Source organism: Lissotriton helveticus, chromosome 1_1, assembly GCF_964261635.1.
Source record: "Lissotriton helveticus chromosome 1_1, aLisHel1.1, whole genome shotgun sequence".
NCBI classification, from domain to species: Eukaryota; Metazoa; Chordata; class Amphibia; order Caudata; family Salamandridae; genus Lissotriton; species Lissotriton helveticus.
In genome coordinates this window covers 116,338,563-116,358,753 of record NC_136057.1, presented here as the reverse complement: position 1 = coordinate 116,358,753, position 20,191 = coordinate 116,338,563, and the positions used below count along the sequence as shown (strand labels likewise).

General features: G+C 46.1%; 1 protein-coding gene across 1 annotated transcript in view; it reads left to right on the top strand.

Moving 5' to 3' along the window:
- Positions 1-20,191, top strand: part of LOC144763651 (uncharacterized) — a 504,573-nt gene that overhangs the window by 370,391 nt on the left and 113,991 nt on the right. Inside the window, 1 exon segment of the mRNA XM_078649485.1 lies at positions 8,986-9,069. Coding sequence (XP_078505611.1) covers positions 8,986-9,069 — 84 coding nt within the window.

The following is a 20,191-nucleotide window of genomic DNA, read 5'->3' as shown; positions in this document are numbered from 1 at the left end:
GTATGAAGACTCCAGCACAGCAGCAGAGTTTATTATTTTCTCTATTCCCCGGGTGCTTCCTTACATAGTAGTGTATATCTACTCTGTGTGTGGTTGTGCTCAGGGGAGATGGGGGACTTCTGTACACTCCGTCGTCCCCGCTGGTGGTACTAAAGGTTAGTGGCAGTACTTGTTTTGGCGCTGCTGACTCATCCTAACAGAATCCCCACAATATCTGATTGAGAGATTGCAGAGAGTACAGATCATGGCGGCTCAACTGGTACTACTGCAACCACGCCGCTCCTCCGCCTCCCGGGCACTCTCAGATTTACACTGGCTGCCAGTCTCGCAGAGGATACAATTTAAGGCACTATCAAATCAGGAGCTAGGGCCTTCAGTGCGGCAGCGTCCCGCCTTTGGAATACTCTTCCATTTGATACGAGACAAATAGACAACATCCTGCAGTTTAGAAAAAGGTTAAAAACCTGGCTCTACCCTTGAGTATGCTCCTTGGCATCCTCTCTGCCCTAAGCTAGTCGCCTGTATCACAGCGCCAGGTTACCCGTAGGGTGTCAGTTGCGCTTTACAAATAATGATGAATAAAGTAAATAAATACATGTTCACCCTGTTCACTCTACGCCAGAGCAGCTTCTGCCTTTTTTCTTACAATTAGCAAAATCCGACCTCTCTCACTCTACCCTGAAGTTTTTTCTTGCCGCAATTTCCAGATTCCGTCAGGATGGTTCCAATTCTCTTTATTCTTCAAGAATTATTCAACAATTTTTCAAAGGCTTCTTTCGGATGTTCCCTCCAATTCGACGCCCGCCTCCTCCTTGGCACCTGAACAATGTGTTGGCACAACTCATAAAGTCCCCATTTGATCCCATTCGTAGGGCTGATCTTAAATTCATCTCCTGGAAGACATCGCTACTTTTAATTCCTACTTCGGCTCGGCAAGTCAGCGAGATACATGCTTTTACTTTTAAACCTCCTTTTCTTCAATTCACCAAAGACGCTCTAAATCGGCCTTTATTCCTAAAGTTCCATCTGAGTTCCACCTGAATGAGACGGTCATCTGAAAGACTTTTTTCCCTAATCCACAGTCGCCAGCAGAAAAGACTGTACATTCTCTAGATGTTAAGAGATGTTTGACATTTTATTTGCAAAGAACAAACAGTATCCGTAAAACTGATCAGCTCTTCATAGCCTACGGCAGGATGCGTTAAGAACCTCCAGTTGCTAAACAGACTATTGCACGTTGGATATCTAGAGCAATTTCCTGTTGCCATCAGCAAGCAGGCAAAACCCTTCATGCAACAATTAAAGTGCTCTCTACTAGAGCAGTCTCCTCTTCTACTTCTCTCTTTACTGATGTGCCTTTTCATCAGATTTGCAGAGCTGCCACCAAGCACTGCTGTCTGGAAGCTGCCAACAATGCTGACACTGCTGTGGGGCAAGCGGAGCTACGTAATCTTTTTAAGTAAGGTGAGCCTCTGTTTCTTACCTCCTCCTGCACACATTGTATGTATATTTCTGCTTTTGCAGATGTGCCCATGTTTAATGCTATACTGTAATATACGTATATGTATTCTCTCGTACTCTGTTTACGATTTACTTATGGCTTACTATGCACAGTTCTCGAATTACTGCTATCTACTCTGATTCAAGCATGTGAATCTATGAAAGATACCCCAATACCGGAGAGGAACATAAGTTACTTACCTGAAAACTGTGGTTCTCCAGTGTTAGTATCTTTCATAGATTCACATGCGACCCACCCACCTCCCCTCAGAGGCTCCCCTCTTCTCCTTGGCTTTTATGCCACACTTGTGCTCAAAAATCTGAGAGCCTGCGCCTCTGATGAGAAGGTTCCTGAGAGTGCTGTTGACTGATTGGCTAGAATTTGGAAAATATCTAATGACTTGGACAAGTTATTAAAGTGACATGTTTTTTCCTATTAACGTCTATGTTACAATACGTCCTATTGCTCTTTTAGCGATGCTATTGCTATAACCCTTTTTATTCTATGTACTGTGGAACTCCCACAAGCATGTGAATCTATCAAAGATACCAATACTGGAGAACCACAGTTTACAGGTAAGTAACTTATGTTCATCTTCCTGATCTTCCGGAGCTGAAAAAAGCAGGTAGAGACCACCATCCCAATCTGGGATTTCATAGACAGATCGCAGTCAATTGAGATGCCAAGGCTTTTAGTTGATCAAGATCACGGGTACTCATAGTACGGCCCAGGGACCTTGCAGACATCATACCCGTGTTTTAAGAAAATATGTTTTTAAAGAGTTTCTGCAAACACTGGGCGCAACATTGAGAGACTCTGCTGCTCTGTGGGGGCATGGCATTCCAGTGATAGTCAGAGTGGAGCTGCAAGGGCACTAAGAGGTGAAATACAAAAGCCTCATTAACATGAACATTTTCTTTTAAAGTCCTGTGAAATGCTGTGTGTGTGCCCGAGAAGCTGTCTCAGCTCGGGCACACACAGGCAGGGTGAGATGACAGAGGGAGACAGAGGGAGAGCGAGGGAGATTAGGAAAGGGAGGTAGAGGGAGGGAGAGCGGGAAAGTGAGGGAGAGGGAGGGAGAGCTGGAAAGGGCGGCAGAGGGAGGGAGAGCGATGGAGAGCGGTAAGGAAAGGGAGGCGGAGGGAGAGCGAGGGAGAGGGAGGGAGGAAGGGAAAGGGAGAGCGAGGGAGAGGGAGGGAGGAAGGGAAAGGGAGGCAGCAGGAGGGAGAGCAAGGGAGCGGGAGGGAGGAAGGGAAAGGTAGGGAGAGCGAGGGAGAGGGAGGGAGGAAGGGAAAGGGAGGCAGAGGGAGGGAGAGCGAGGGAGAGGGAGGGAGAGCGATGGAGAGCGGAAGGGAAAGGGAGGCAGCGGGAGGGAGAGCGAGTGAGAGGGAGGGAGGAAGGTAAAGGTCGGGAGAGCGAGGGAGAGGGAGGGAGGAAGGGAAAGTGAGACAGAGGGAGGGAGAGAGAGGGAGAGGGAGGGAGGAAGGGAAAGGGAGGGAGAGGGAGGGAGAGAGAGGGAAGGAGGAAGGGAAAGTGAGGCAGGAAGGGAGAGCGAGGGAGAGGGAGGGAGAGCGAGGGAGAGGGAGGAAGGGAAAGGGAGGGAGAGGGAGGGAGAGAGGAAGGGAAAGTGAGGCAGGAAGGGAGAGCGAGGGAGGGAGAGGGAGAGGGAGGAAGGAAAAGGGAGGGAGAGGGAGGGAGTGCGAGGGAGAGGGAGGGAGGAAGGGAAAAGGAAGCAGAGGGAGGGAGAGGGAGGGAGGAAGGGAAAGGGAGGCAGAGGGAGGGAGAGTGAGAGAGAGGAGGGAGGAAGGGAGCGAGTGCGAGGGAGAGGGAGGGAGGAAGGCAAAAGGAAGCAGAGGGAGGGAGAGGGAGGGAGGAAGGGAAAGGGAGGCAGAGGGAGGGAGAGCGAGGGAGAGGGAGGGAAAGGGAGGCAGAGGGAGGGAGAGCGAGGGAGAGGGAAGGAGGAAGGGAAAGGGAGGCAGTTGGAGGGAGAGAGAGGGAGGGAGGAAGGGAAAGGGAGGGAGAGCGAGGTAGAGGGAGAGAGAGCGATGGAGAGCGGAAGGGAAAGGGAGGCAGCGGGAGGGAGAGCGAGGGGGAGGGAGGAAGGGAAAAGTAGGGAGCGCGAGGGAGAGGGAAGGAGGAAGGGAAAGGGAGGCAGAGGGAGGGAGAGAGAGGGAGGGAGGAAGGGAAAGGGAGGGAGAGCGAGGGAGAATGAGGGAGAGCAATGGAAAGCGAGGGAGAGGGAGGGAGGAAGGGAAAGGGAGGGAGAGGGAGAGGGAGGGAGTGCGAGGGAGAGGGAGAGAGGAAGGGAAAAGGAAGCAGAGGGAGGGAGAGGGAGGGAGGAAGGGAAAGGGAGGCAGAGGGAGGGAGAGCGAGGGAGAGGGAGGGAGGAAGGGAAAGAGAGGCAGAGCGAGGGAAGCAGAGCGAGGGAGAGGGAGAGAGGCAAAGCGAGGCAGAGGGAGGGAGGCAGAGCAAGATGGAGGGAGGCAAAGCAAGGGAGACCAAGGGAGGAAGGAAAAGGGAGGCAGAGCGAGGGAGAGGGAGGGAGGCAGAGCGAGGGATAGGGAGAGAGGAAGGGAAATGTAAGTGACCCCAGCCTCTCCTGTTTGAAGGAGCTGGCCTCCATCCTGTCCTCAAACCCTTTTTAGTCCCAGGACAGGCCGGAAACCTTTGATAGAATAGGCGATGTGCCCCCCTCTTCCAACTCCAGCCCTCGGGTGCTGGAGGCTAGGTCAAGTACATTTTTCAGTGCCCACCATCTTGAAGATGGTGGGACTTATCCAGTTAGGGCTAGGACTGTGTCCTCCTCTCACAGAAGGTGGGCATGTTAGAGGGCCTAGACACCCCAGGCAAAGGGCCCATTGGACACTACCTGTCACTCCCTTGTAACGCCCTTAAATCTAGTTTTTAGGTGGCATCCCCAGTACATGATCTTCGGTTCCTGACCACCTAAGAAGAGCTGGGCACTACCGATCTGCACCAACAGAAATGATTGCAGAGCTCTACTGTATACAGGTGTTCCAGGACCTTTTGTCTAAAGTAAAATCTGGATCCCCTATGGACCGCTGCCCACCACACGTCCTAAAAGAAGCCTTCACCGGCCTCCCGGGTCCAGCACTCTCTCTTGTGAATAAGTCCCTATTCCAGGGTTGTGTCCCTAAGGCCTTTAAAGAGACAATTGTGGTTCACCTTCTGAAGAAATCAAGGGCAGACCCCCAGATCCTGTTGAATTACCGCCCAATCTCTTTGCTCCAATACCTGGTAAAGGTACTCGGGGTTCATGTGGTGAAGTGCCTGTCCAATTTTATTGAACAATCAAACTATCTCGACTCACACCAAGCTGGGTTTCGGCCTGCCCACTCAACGGAGACCGTAATACTGGTGGTATTGGACTCCCTGCGAGAGAAGGCTGACAGAGGTACTCCTCAGGCCTTGGTGCTGTGGATCTCTCAGTTGCCTTTGACACGGTCGACCATGGGATCTTGGCGGACCGTGTCAAGGAGGCTGGCATTCAGGGTTCAGCCCTTAGCTGGATTAGCTCCTTTCTCGAGGATCGATCCCAGTCAGTCTAGAGCGAGAGTCCACCATGAGTGGACCTCTTCTGGACTCCTCGACGTTACCTGCAGCCTCTGCAAGGAGACCCCCTCGACCTTGACATGCTCTGGAATGTCTTTTCTGACACCAAAAGGCACCCCTGCAACCATCCGTCCTGGGCTTTGGTGAAGAGGACAAAAGGTGTTGCTACGTCCTCAAGAATCAAAACTTACAATGACAGCTTTTGGTTTCCTTCAACCAGCCTCCTGGCCTGAGCCTGCAGACCTTTTCCAATTTGTCTTTGATGCTGTGTTGGCATCCTGCACCCCGATGTCCCTGTGCCGCTGGTGGTGTGGTGTAGTCATGGTGCTGCTTTGGGCCATGTCCAATGTTGGCCTCAACCCCGAGAGACTAGTTCCCCCAAGCCGCTGTTACTTACCTGTAAGCAGCCTCTGTCCGATTTCCCAAGTCCCCCTTAATTTGTATTGGGTTTCCAACCTTGAACTTGCACATGGGCGCCCCTGTGCTGCTGTTGGTGCACTGTTGGTTCTGAACGGAACCATGTCCAATACTGAACTTAACTTTCGTAGAATGGTCTTGTAAGTAGATGTTGCCGATACGTATGTTGAATGTTTTCTTCACCCCATAGGTTAACATTGCAAAGTCTGGAAATTGCACTAATTTTCCACTTTTTATATTGAACAGTATTTCTATTGCAAAACGTATTTACTCAAGATGAAATTCTGTGGGTCCGCAAAATAAATCTAACCAAGTATCATTTTATAAATTGGTCTCAGATTTATTCATTGAGTGTGTGTCATTTATTGCCACTGTGTGTACAACAGTGTGCGTCATTTATTGCCACTGTGTGTACAACAAATGCTTAAAACTACCCTTGTATACTGCTCCCCCACACTACCACAATAGAGCAATAGTATTATCTACTTTAGCCTCTGAAAATCTCTGGGGATCCACTGGACTCTCTGCACACTATGCCTCTTTTTGGTGTGGACCCAGGCACGACCAGCAACAGGAAAACCACATGGTTCACCGACGCCCTCAAAGACTCAAAGAAATCCTGCCGTACTCTTCATGAAAGGATGACAGAAAACATGACAGACCTTAAGAACACCACTCGCGAACACCACCAGCTGATCCACACCACCAAAAGGACATCGTTCAAAGAGTGGCTGGACAACAACACCCACAACAGCAAGGAACTCTTCAACATCGTAAAAGAGCTCTCCAACCCCAGTGCCAGCAACAACGACATCACACCGTCGCAAGACCTCTGCAACTCCCTCGCCACTTTCTTCTAACGCAAGTTCGCAGATATACACAACAGCTTTGACGCCCAGAATCCGCCTCCAGTCACCAAACCAACGACCCCCACCACCACCCTCAGCGCCTGGACCCCCATCAGCACAGAAGACACCACCCACGTCATGAACACCGTCCACTCTGGCTCTCCCTCTGACCCATGCCCCCATCATATCGACAACAAAGCCGACACCATCATCGCACCCCAATTCCGGAACATCATAAACAACTCCTTCGATATCTGGGGCATGTCAACTCTCGAAATTCGGATACCAGGAGGGTCAAGAAGGCTCGCCACAACTCAGGGAACTCCGACCCCCTACCAGCCAGTGTGAGTGTGAGTTTCTCCATACCCAGTATGATCCAAAGCCGTTGAAGCCAGCCGGAGAGTGTAGGGATTTGGGCGGTGCGCCAGGGGATCAAGATGTTCTGCAAGGCCGCCCCTTTGGCAATCGCTATTAGTCGTCCCCTTCGGGATTTTAGTGGATACATCAATGGGTTAGGCAGGCCAAGAAGGATATAGGAGGGAAAACGAGGGAGCCGAGTTTCTAAGTGAAGATCTATTTCATCCAGTACTTGGGACCAGTATGGCTATATGTGGGTGCAACTCCAGAGGATGTGTTCCAATGTTCCTTTCTCCCCACACTCCCTTCAACAACAGATCGCTACCTCAAGGGTCAATGCGATTCACGCGCTCCGGCATATGGTACCAGTTAGTAACTATCTGACACATGAAAGTGCGTCTTAATTTCATTGCCCTTGATTCATACTCTGGACCGTAGTTGAGGGATAGGTCTAGGCATAGTCCTTGCAACATACTATAGATTTGTGTGCGGCAGAGGCCAGAACTTAAAAGTCAGGGTACCAGATATAGGAATGTGGTAACTCAGGGCAGGGGAAAACAACTGTTGTCCGTGGAGGGGAAATTCCCATCTCAAAAATCTACATTAAAAATAAATTAATATTATTCTTTTTTAAATATCTGTTTTATGCCAGTCCATATGACTTTAATATCTGCCTTTGAGATTCCATGTTACAAGTCCATAGGGTACATGAATCCTTTGTGAGCTTAATAAAATGTTGGAAATTCTACAAATCCTCACTCCTACATCCAAGTACTCTCATGCTACCATTCTACACTCTGCTCTGTCTGAAGAACAGCTCAACATTTTCAAAATTCTGCAATTCGGCATTGATATGGCTTGTAAATTATTTTTGGGGAAATGTACATGTATTATGTATTAACTATTTAATTTTAATACTATAGGTGATTGAAATTACGGACGAAGAAAGCAAGATTTAGCACCAGACAACTGAATGTTAGTGCCATAAGAAGGATTATTTTGAAAAACTGAAGGACATCCAGCATTTTAAGTTTAAACAATTTCCAGAATCTAGGTGTGGCGAAGAAGTGGGAGCTGAGGAAAGTACTATACCTGTAAGTGAAGTCTCTAATTTAGCATATCATTAACCCAGAGCAAAGCCATATCTGTGCACACAGCATCAAAAATAATCCCAGAAAGACCAATCACAACATCCTCATCTGAAATATTATCAGAAAGACAAATTACCTCAGCATGACAGAATAACGTTCATCTAAAGCATCATGTAATTTCAGAGAGGAAGCACACACTGCATAAAAGAAATATATAACAAAAGGTTTCTTCTGCAAACCATCAAAGAAAAGACTCTGAAAGAAGACTCCGAAGCTGACGCGTTAACAACCAAAAGATTGGAAAATCGCCTTTGTTCAACAAGCGTTTTAACCAGTTACACAAGTTTGAGATTATCTGCCTCGGGATATAACACCTTGACCCACTCTGCTCATTCTGGCGAAAACCTTAAAAATCCACCACTTTATTGTTTTCATGACCATCTCAGATTATTTCCTTTTTAATGTGTACTGTTCTGTAATTCTATGTAAATCGCCTCACCATTATCTGTTGTGCAGGAGTGATATGTAAAAACTGATTAAATGAGCACCGTTGCGCTATAGCTAATGTAAATAAATCCTCGTCTTCAGAACTACACCTTCCACCAAACATAGAAAGGGTAAAATTAACTGATGTTCTGCGACTGGTGAGACACAATAGTACTGTGCATGTTCTAATGTTCTCAGTTACTGCCATTATGTCAGTGTAAAAAGGTACTTCTCAGTTTAATCAGAACCTATACAAATAGTTTTGAGAAAAACTTCAGTCACAAAATAAGTTGCTGCCGGAGAGGCTATGACCAAAAGACTATTATCTGCTAGAAACATTTCGACAGGTGTTACAGGGCTGCTTCTAGACATATTTTGCTCAATTAAAGTGTTAAGAAGATTACACACAATTTCTTTTAGAGATAAATACTGAACATTATCTAAACAAGCCAAACTCTAAAATCGCGTTCACTCGTACCGTGGCATATAAGCTAGAGAAAACTAAATGTAACTCTAGGAATACACCTTATAAAAACACGTGCTGTGAGGACAAATTCTGTGTTCAAACCCGTCTCAATCAAAGCAAAATAACCCAAGTTGGGGAAATAAGTTACCTGTGCCAAAAAAGATACAGCCATAAATCTCATCTCCCAGAATTTGACAGAATGCACACTGGGGGAAACCACTCTCAGTGCTCTGAATGCCAAAAAAGTTTCAGGCGTAAATCTTATCTCACTGAGCATATGAGAATCCACACTGGAGAAAAACCTTATCAGTGCTCTGAATGCCAGAAAAGGTTTAGTATCAAAGCGAGTCTATATCGACATGCATTAACCCACTCTGTGGAAAACCCTTATCAGTGCTCTGAATGCCCAAAACATTTCAAACTTAAATCACTTCTAACTGCACATTTGAGATTCCACACTGGGAAAAAACCTTATCAGTGCTCTGAATGCCAGAAATGTTTCATTGACAAAAACAAGCTCACACGGCATACAAGAACCCACACTGGGGAAAAACCTTATCAGTGCTCTGAATGCCAGAAATATTTCAATGAAAAATGCCATCTCACGCTGCATATAAAAACCCACACTGGGGAAAAACCTTATCAGTGCTCTGAATGCCCGAAATGTTTCTGTGAAAAAAGAAGACTCACTAAACATACTAGGACCCACACTGGGGAAAAACCTTATCAGTGCATTGAATGCGACAAATGTTTCAGTGACAAACGCAATCTCACTCAGCATATAAGATCCCACACTGGGGAAAAACCTTATCAGTGCTCTGAATGCCCGAAATGTTTCTGTGACAAAAGAAGACTCACTAAACATACTAGGACCCACACTGGGGAAAAACCTTTTCAGTGCATTGAAAGCAACAAATGTTTCAGTTGCGAACGCAATCTCACTCAGCATATAAGAACCCACACTGGGGAAAAACCTTATCAGTGCTCTGAATGCCAAAAATGTTTCAGCCTTAAATCTAGTCTCACTGAACATGTGAGAATCCACACTGGGGAAAAACATTATCAGTGCTCTAAATGTCAGAAAAGATTCAGAGGTAGACATGGTTACATGCACCATAAGAAAACTCACCATCAAAAATGATTCAGTGTTCCAAATGCCAGAAAAGCATCAATTTTAAACGCAATCTCACACAACATGAGCAGACCCACACAGGAAAAAAACATTACCAATGTTGTGAATGCCAGAAATTCCTATTTAATAGGCACAGCCTCACTAACCATAAGCGACTCCATACTGATGAAAAACCGTATGAGTGCTCTGAATGCCAGAAAAGCTGAAGAGAAAAACGCTATCTCACCATGAGAAACTCCACACTGGAGAAAATCCTTATGCCATAAAAGCTTGAATCTGAAAGATGTGTTATGCTTCATGAGAGATCCCACTCTGAGGAAAAACCGTATGAGTGCTCGAAATGCAAGCAAAGTTTTGGTTACAAATTAATTCTTACTTGTCATGAGCGAACTCACACGGGGGAAAAAAGCCTTATGTGTTCTGAATGTCAGATAAGGTTTAGTCTTGAATAAAATGTAATTTCACATGAGAGAATTAACACTGGACTAAAGCCTTATACAGGAGGGGAAAGCCAGAAACGTTATACTCAGAAAGGAGATTTCACTAAACATGAGAAATGCATCCACATGAGGTGAAAAGTGAGGCGTATCTTGAGTTGCAGAAAAGCTTCTAACAACCTTACTTTACATGAGAGAGCACATGTTATAGTTGCAATAGGATTCATCAAGAAACTCTTGCAGGATAACTTAGGCTGCCTGCATGCAACCTCCAAAGAAATTTCAGGTCTTGAAAATGTTTTAATTGCAACAAAATCCACAATTTAAGTATCTGAAAGTTACAAAACTCTCAAGGTCTTTACTTGACACAGAGAAGTGTTAGTACTTGCAAAAATCAACTAATTACCAAAAAATTCACAATATTAATGTCTTAAATGTAATCCACCCAAAAGGTTTCTACTCACCCTTGTTTCTTAACATATGACTGAAATCTATATTTTCATGATAAGATTAAGGCTAGGCGGTGTTCCTCAATGAAGAACTCCGTGAAGTGTAAAAAAAAGCTCCGCCGCTCTATGTGGAGTTCTACGAGCAGCAGAGTGTGTTAGGGTCATGCAGTTCGTGGTGATTTTGATCTCTGATTGTTTGTCATGCCCTGTAAAATTAATCGTGAATGGCACCATGTGCAGCGCAAGATGGTGCAGCTACTTTACTCGAGCGGCAGCTTTGTCAATGCGAAGGAAGTTTTCTCAACGCGAGTGGTAGTGACCTGCCGCGACCACTCGCATTGAGAAATCCGACAACGAATCTCACCAGGAAGTTGAATTTGCTCCCCAACTAGACATAGGCGAGCGCGAGCAAGGAAAATCTCATCAGGAGGTGGATTTACCTTGCTACGCTCCTCGGTGCTGTTTTTAGGAACTCCGCGGAGTACGCCAAACTATGCAAGCGGAGTTCACCACCTGGAATTAGATAATATACAACATCAGGAAAACATAACAAACCAGTTACTTGCCTTCGGTAACGCTCTTTCTGGTGAATACTCCTTTACCTACAGATTCCTTACCGTGTGAATATTCCCCACACGCCAGACAGGATCCTCAAACTTTAAAGCAGTCCTGCTGCACGCAGTAGGAAATATCATGCAGCTCAGTGTCACGTCATTCTGCTTCGGAAGTGACAAGCGTAGACGCATAGAAGCACTTCCCATGTGCACTGTGAACTATAGAGGTCTATGAGTTCATTATCTCACAGGTCTGTATCACATATGCAGGCCCTGGGCAGATATTAATTCACCATTTTTATCAAGATTCGAATTCAGATGATGCTTTTCCATTTCCAAAAATTCTAATTGTGTACTCAGCAGCAAGTGTATGTATAAATCATTGAGTGATGACTGCGCAGTGCTCAAGATGAAAGTGATATGATAATAAAACAATCCGATCCACATTTTGCACACAGAAACAGGGGTGTAATTACTTTTGTACAATACAAGTTATGCAAAGGCGATTCACCGAAGATATCATTTATATGAAATAGTCCCTGTATTGTCAACGTTTCGACCGTTCCAGTTAATTACCGTGGTCTCATCAGGACGGTAGATCGCCGCCTCTCCAATATGCTTCTCAACTATATTCAATACAACCCAGTAAGGATTCTTCTGTATCTTGGGGCAGCGTACCTGGGAGGAAGTCAAATTCAACTAAGCAGTTCCAGCGCCCGTTCGTCGGACCAAACAACTGTAGCCAGCGAATCCTCGGCTCGCTGTCAAACAAGTTCAAGTGTGACTCTTCCTGATGAGACCATCGTCATTGACTGTCTTGTCTGTGAGAAGTTGCAACAGCCATCCTGTGATGGTGGGCAGGAAGACATTCACCGCCAAGTGAAATGCGCGCAACTCCAACAGCTTGTTGTGGAGTTGGGTCTCTGCCGGTGACGAGGGGTCCCTAGTCTCTGTCTCCCATATGGCCTTCCCATCGCAGAAGTAATACAACCGTCGCTACTGTTAAGTCTGGGTGGAATAGGGAGTGGGATCTGCCACAGCATTAATCTAATTCACTGGAGAAAATGTTGGATACTGCCTACAATAGGGTTTCAGCCGTTCGTCCATCATCTCCTTGTGTTTGCTTTGTTTGCCCTAAGTTGGCAGGGTACGCCCAGACATGGGTCCCGTGCTTCCTTTGCCACTGGATTCAAGCTAGCCTGGCCAATGAGGGGTTTTACCCCAAAACTTGTCCCAGGATGCTTCTATCTGAAAGAGAGACTATTAGTTATAAATTCCTTACCTTAGAATTATCCCCAATCTTCAGACTGGATCCAGAGAAATGTTTTCTTAGCAGTACACCTGTGCTTTAGTAGGTGGGTTCGGTCGACTCCGTGTCCGGCGGCGTAGTCGCCGGAATGATGTCACAGTGTCTACTTAGACGCCACACTTGCGCGCTGATGTCCATCTTTTTCCGCGCCAGCCAACACACATCGGGAGAGAGCGTGCTTTTTAGTCAGTTTTTGACTAAACCCTTTTTCGACTTTGGTCAACCTCTTTTTTTCAGTCTTTGACTTCTGGTAGATTGAGGGATGCCCCATCGTTGGACCGGTTTCAAGCCCTGTGACTCTGGACACAAGTTGATGTCGGTCACTGCTCCGCAACTCGTGTGCCTTTGGTTCCTAGGGCGACCACGATGCGAAGTCGTGCTCCGACTGCCCAGTCATGAACCTGAAGTCTTTGCCCGAGCGATCCCGAAAGCATTTGGAGGCCTGGCAGTCCACTCCACGCAGCTCGAAGTCCCCATCGAGAGGACGGTCGCTGAGTCATCACCATTCCTCTTCGAAGCCTTTGCACTCCTCAAGTAAGTTGATTCACAAAAAGAAGGCAAAGATGCATCATCGCTCTTCGCCTTCTCCCTGTCCGTTGGCCTACGCTTCGGCCTACGCGTTTTCTGGGTTTACTCTAAAGCGATATAATAAACATATTCAATCCTTTTAGATTTGATCTGTTTGTACTGGTTTCTATTGCAGACAATAATCTAGATTTAGATGAAGGATCAATTCCACCCATGGCTTTTAAACTCTATCAATGATCTCTATTAGTGTTATCGCAACTAAAACTGTAATAGAACTGATCTGAGAGGTAGACCTTCAAGTATTATGCTCAGTCAATTTATTGAACAAACTATGGAGTTAAAATCTGAATAGATTATATCCACAAGCATTGCCTGACCACTGTATTTTACATTAATAGATTACTTATCAGCACATTTTCACTCATCTTCTATTTTTTGAGGACCACGTGCTGGGTCTGTTTGAACTCTTTTAAAATATGACATTTAAATGTCCAAAAGTTCAGGAATTCTAGTTTCAAGCCTGGTCAAACCTCAATGAATGCTATACCTAAAGATGCCCTTCTGTTCCTACATTTTATTGTGCACCACGATTCAGAAATGGTATGTTTTTGCTTTCGGCGGTAAAATTCTAAACATATTTATTGTTGTTGCCATCCGAAAAATTATCACTAATTAAGACGATAACAGCAAGTGGTCCTGTGATGCTTGCTGGAATGGGAAGTGTTTGATTAGAAGGTGGATTGAATTCAAGTTTAGGTGACAATTTCACAAAAATGTATGGATTTTGTATATATTTAAAATTGCTGATTTCCAAAAAGGCCTAAATCAATAAATTGAATTGAAATTCAAGTTTATCATTTGAATCCTATTGTTGGAAAAGATGTGATTTTGAACCCCATGAGGCGGTTCCTTTCCACACAGTATTCAGGTTGTAATCATGAGTCAAATAATGCTGAGGAGGTTAAAATATTCAAATTGAATTCAAATTACACATGAAATGTTCATTGTTCAATATATTTCTCGTAGTATTTTAGTGTGCAGACTTTATTGCTCAAAAAAATAATTAGTATTTTTGTTCTTTATGAACGTTTCTATTGTTGAACTTTAAAGATTACCCGAAATTAATAATTGTGCTCTACTTAACTTTGCTGTGTTACAGTATTTTGATTTTTATGTACAACTTTTGTCTCTTATGTGTATAGCAACTGATATTTTGTTTTGCTTTAATAATCAGCTTATGCTTATTAGGTTTTATTATTCAATAAAATGTTTCAAACACAATAAATGGTAGTTGATATGTATTTACTACTGCAGCATTTTTATTGTATGGGCGCTTTCAAAGGGGCCAAAAATATAGTCTGCGGGATGACGGAGGACGACATTGGCATCAGCAGGAAGAGGTTTGGGCAGGTGATTGGGGGTATATGTAAGGTTGGAAGTAGGGGAAACAAAGCATGTACATTGTGTGGACTGTAACTCCTGGAGTTATTGTGAGGGATACCATGCTATCCTGTAAATGAATCCTCTAGTGATTATTATCAACAAACCTTATTTAGTTTTATAAAAGAAAACGATAAAAGTCATTTACAAAATGATAAACCATCTTCCAAGTTACAGATTTACAAATATAATATGTCTAAGTTAATCAAAATCCAAGATAAAAATTCATGAATTACAGTACAGAAGTTCATCTCAGCTTGACCTGAGGCTAACAGCGACCAGTAAAAAGTTAAGCATATGCAAAACAGTGTCATTGGAGAGTAGTTATAAAAAGATAATAGCTGGTCTCACCCGCCTAAAACCCGCTTTTTACGTCTCGGCCTAGCGAAGGCTGCGCTTGCGCAGTCTCGCTGTCGAGATTTTATGTTTTTTAGTATGGGGGCTTGAACCCGCCCCTCTTCTCCATTGGCTGGCTTCCTAAACAGAGTCCAGCCCTTGGAGGAGAGGGGCGTCACTCCGTATAAGCCCCGTCTTTTTGGGATTCGGGGGGGTGTTTTTTACATTCTTTCTCTTTTCTTTCTTTCCTCTTCCCATTGGCTGGAATTTTACCTTCCAGCCAATGGGAAGAGGAGAGAACGAAAAACACACTTCTGAGGCATTCCTGCTTCGCCTTGGAGAAACGTGGTGGTGTCATGGCGGAGCTGGCCCCCCCCCAGTCTGAAAAGGACAGGGCTTATCCGCAGCTGCTGCCACCATTTTGCTTGTCTCATTTCCTGTTTTCCTATCTCATTACCATCCTTTCTTTCGTTGATTTCCCCTCTCCATATTTGCAACATTTTTCTCGTTCTGTCTATCCCATTACCATTGCCTTCATTCTCCCTCCATCCCAGGCTGTCCCTTCCTTTAGCAGCGCACCATCCTCACCACTCATCTCGCTGCACGTCCCCGCCCCCTCAGATCAGCACCTAATCAGCTGCCGCTAAGGCCACAGAGTGACAGGCACCGAGTGAGCCCTGCGGCTGACTCATCATCTTCCTCCAGGACAGGCTACCAGAGGCTAGTATCACCTCGCGACCCTGGGAACGCGGTCTGCCGCCCGGCGAGCCCTCGCCTGCACCCACACACTGCCGTCAGCCTCTATCCAGTACCCCCAGCCTGCACAGACCCCCCCTCTCAGAAGGAGTGGTTTCACTCGCACCCACCCTCCCTGACACAGGTGCCTTGACTTGCACCCACATCACAAGTGAGCCCCCCACTCCCCCTGGAGCAGGAGTCGAACCCTTCCGGAATCGAGGAAGGAGTCGCTCGCCTTCAGTCCGTGAACTGAGTTTTGGAAGCAAACTCTCTCTCACCTGAACAACATGTTGGTGGTCACGCACCAAGAAAAGCCCAACTGGATTGGCTACACGCAGGTAAAAAAAAACACACAGCACCAGACCACAGCGTGAATACGGAACTGCACGTCATTTATTTTCTTCTGAAGTTTTTGTTGGTTCGTGCTATTTACGTTACTTTGTGCTCTGTGGTTTTGCTTTCGTAAAAGGTCGAAGGTCGATAGGTGTTTGAGACCAATGGGAACTGTGACTGATGTTTCTGAGGAGTGGTGCTGCGGCCGGGGTGACTGATGCTGGACACTGGGGCTCCGGCTCCGGAGACAGGTCAGCCCAGCACCGTGCGACTCTGGGCAATAGTTTACTTAATCTTCCCAGTGGCCCCCAGCGCCAGGATGCCTTTGGGTAGCTGTGCGCTTTACAAATACCGGATTTATATAACTACGTAAGACTGTCTGTAGCTAACCAAATGATAACAAGCACTGGCATAGCCAATAGGTCTCACCTTTGGGACCTTATAAGTGTTTAGGCATGCAACACTTGATGTTATTGCACCAAGGATATTGTGCTGCGTACAAAGGCTAAGACCAGAGCCACTAGAATTATACGGCAGAGCTAAGTAAATTATGTGGCAAGAGAAGGCTAAATTTCATCACGCACCACAACTCAAATAGGCTAGGTATGAAGAAAGGTTGAGAAGCACAAGATCTCAAACACACATACAGTCACATATCACAGCAAAAACAAAACACGAACAACACACACACATCTATGGAGGTAAACCAACCAAAACACAAATACCGTAATAAAAACGCTCTTGAAGATAGACAATTATACATAAACGCACACACAAAAAGTGAGACAGGAAGACATACTTATGGGCACATAGTTGGACACAGACATATGTATGCACAGGGAGAGGCACCCACATGGGTGCCACAAAAGAGATAGTTGGGCACACAGCTATCCTATTATAAGTGCTTTAATTCCGAGGTTAAAAACACATGCACATGTGCCACCACACATTTAGACAGGCTACAGATTTAGACAGGCTAATCACGTTGCCAACAGCTGTACAGAGATGTAAATACACAGTTACACAACACACACCAGAGGCGCAACTAGTGCCAAATTCCGGCGGGCGGGTAAGAAAAAAAGTTTGTGGGGGAGGCTGAAACTAAACTTTAAGCAATAGGCTGAGAGGAGCTGCAGGGGCTATTAGAAGGGGTGAAACAACAACAAAGCCTCATTAACATGCAAATAGTCTTTTAAAGACCAGTGAAGTGCTCGGGTGCGGCTGTGTGTGTGCCCGGGAAGCTGTCTCACCCCGGGCTGCCTCACACGACGGGGGGGGCTGAAGCCCTTTGAGTCCAATTGGTGTACGCGCCTCACACACACACACATGCAAGCCGTCTAACATTGCTCTTTGTAACCTGTTGTGTAGTAGGCGACCCCCACCACTCACACACGCACCCTGCCTGCGAACCACCAGATTGATAAGACAATTTGCTTTTCCAAACTGCTTAGGGTTGGGCCCGGGAGGGGTCAGCTGATGCAACATGGTGCAGTACAGCACCTCTCTGAAGGAAGATTATATCAACGGTGATTACTGAGTCAGGAGAGTTTAACCCAGGGATTACCAGCCAGAGACAGGTGGGGGCAGGAGGGGTAGGGAAGGGCAGCGAGATAAGGAGAGGTGTTTGTGACTGTCGAAGGAAGAAAGAGGCAATACAGCATGTGGGACTGACAGAGCCAATAAAACGAAAATAAAGAACCAAGAGCGGGCAGCGGTGACAAGCACAATATCTCCAGCCAGGCGAAGGCGGCCAGGAGACTGCAGTCAGGGTTCACGTGCCTCGAAGGGGCGCCAAGCTTTTTCCAATCCATAATGCGTTCACCTCAGAGGAGCGATATTTACTGTAACCTTTGGAGAGCGGCTTTGCCCCCTCCTACCTCAGTGTGATCTACTACACACAAACACCTTTTTGTGGGGTGTGTTCTCATATGAATACCAGTGAAAGGCAAGAGAACAGAAGGAAAACATGATAGGAGAAAGGAGCAAGGGCAGAAAGAGGGTGAGGAGCCACAGACGAGGAGAGAGGGAGGGACATATTGGAAATATGAGGAGAGAGACAGGGGACGAAGTAGGGGTGGTGAAGCGTAGGACGGAGAAAGAGCGAAAGAATGAAGTGACGGAGTATGACTGGGGATAGAGAAAAGAGGAGAAATGAAAGAATGTGTGTATGGGATAGGGGCGTGGTTTGAGGGGAGAGATGGGGCAGTGCTAAGGAGAAAATATAGAAGGGGACAAGGAATTGGGGGTGGGAGCAAAATGCGGGAATACAAATATTAAATGTATCCATCCAGTGCATCAAACGCAGTGTTTTTCCCTTTAAGGAAAAATAGGGGGTAAGAAGAGCACATGTGAAACTACCAGACATAAGAAGGCAGTAGCTAGAGAGGGGGAGAGGCAATGGGTGGAAAACAAGAGCGAAAGGCGGGCGGGGAGTTCAAATTGTCAAAGGAAAGTAAAAGAGGCGAAAGAGAGTGGGTGAAAAGGGGGGAGGTGCGAAGAGAGGCTGTGCGGAGGAAGGAGGGACTCGGAGAAGAGAGAGAAGAAGGCAGGGAGGGTTAAAGAAAACAGAGTGGTGCTGGCTGAAAATACAACAAAGCCCGCAAGTGGTGCGCGCGTGAGAGAGAGGGGGAGCAGGAGGTGAGCAGCAATGCAGGGGGAGGTGTTCAAGCAGCAACCTGGGAGGGGTGGTGGGGTGGGCAACTAGCAAACACGTGCTTCTGTGGTACTAGAGAATTTCAGGACAGTGGGTAACACCCAGTACCTGAGATGGGAGCCGCTGATCCGTCCGTTGGTGAGCCGTACACACAGAGCTTGTGGTCCTGGAGACGGGGCTCGGCTCCTGAAATGCAGAGGGGTTAGCTGTGGCAGCGTCGGCGGACTCCCACACGGAGCCGATTTGAAAATAAAAATGCAAGTAGCACGCTGCTGTGGGGCACACGGGTGCCATGCATAATTTTAAAAAGGTATGCACGTAAATATGATTAAATATGTGAGTTGCCGGCCACCAGCTTGCTATTAGGCGCACAAGCGCGCGCAAGGTGCACAGCAAGCCAGATGGTAGCTGTGCACATCACGCGCGTGCTTGTGCGAGTGATAGTAAGCTGGTCATCGGGAAAGTAGCACTTTTCAAAGCAGCTACTAAATGTCTCGGCCAGAGCAGCGTATGCGCTGAATGAGGCCGAGACCTAAAAAGTATCAGCTGCCTGTATTTACTTTGGAATGGTGGAACTGAGTCTGCTACTGAAGAATCCTGCCATCCTACTTGTGTGTCCTCCAAGGCGCAGTAACACAACAGTACACAGTTAATTAGTCTGAATAGTTTAATCGTGGGAACAACGAGCCACTGCTCCTCTCACGCCAGAAGAGAGCCACCAACTGACTCTTCATGGAACTTAGACACAGAGAAGTTCCATGAAAACACATGGGATTCTGTATGGAATCCAAACAAGCATATCTAAGCATAACATATTACCTCTTTTTGTAAAGAAAACAAACAATATAATGCATAGCAAATAATAAGAGAAAGCGTTAAGCATAAAAAAAATCATTTGGAAAAATACAAGAGTACAAGAAAAATGTATGGTAGAATACAGTTAATGCAGATTATGCACAAAAAATTAACATGAGAAGCATAAAAAATGCAACAAAGTTGACCATAAACATGAAGATTGCAATTGATTGCTGAAAAATTTAACGCAGCTTCCAGGGAAACCGTCTAACACGCATAGACTTCCTTGGCACCTGACTTGTCGCATTGGTTTCAGAGACATTACTTGGAGAAACATTTGCAGGTCCTGTCAGATAAGAAGATACAGAAACATTTGCAGGTCCTGTCGTAGAAGAAGATACAGAAACATTTGCAGGTCCTGTCGGAGAAGAAGATACAGAAACATTTGCAGGTCCTGTCGGAGAAGAAGATACCGAAACATTTTCAGGTCGTGTCGGAGAAGAAGATACAGAAACAATTGCAAGTCCTGTCGGAGAAGAAGATAAATTTGCTGGTCCCGTTGGAGAATTGGTGTTGCCTGCAGACACATTAGTCAAACCAGAAGGTTTATTCACTGCAGACTAAACTTTGACAACTTTTCCCAGATTCCACCAATGTCCACCCCTTACCATAACGGCACCACCACAGACGTTCTCTACACAAATGGGTTCACCAAAGGACATGCCACCTTTTCTTACAAAATGTGTGT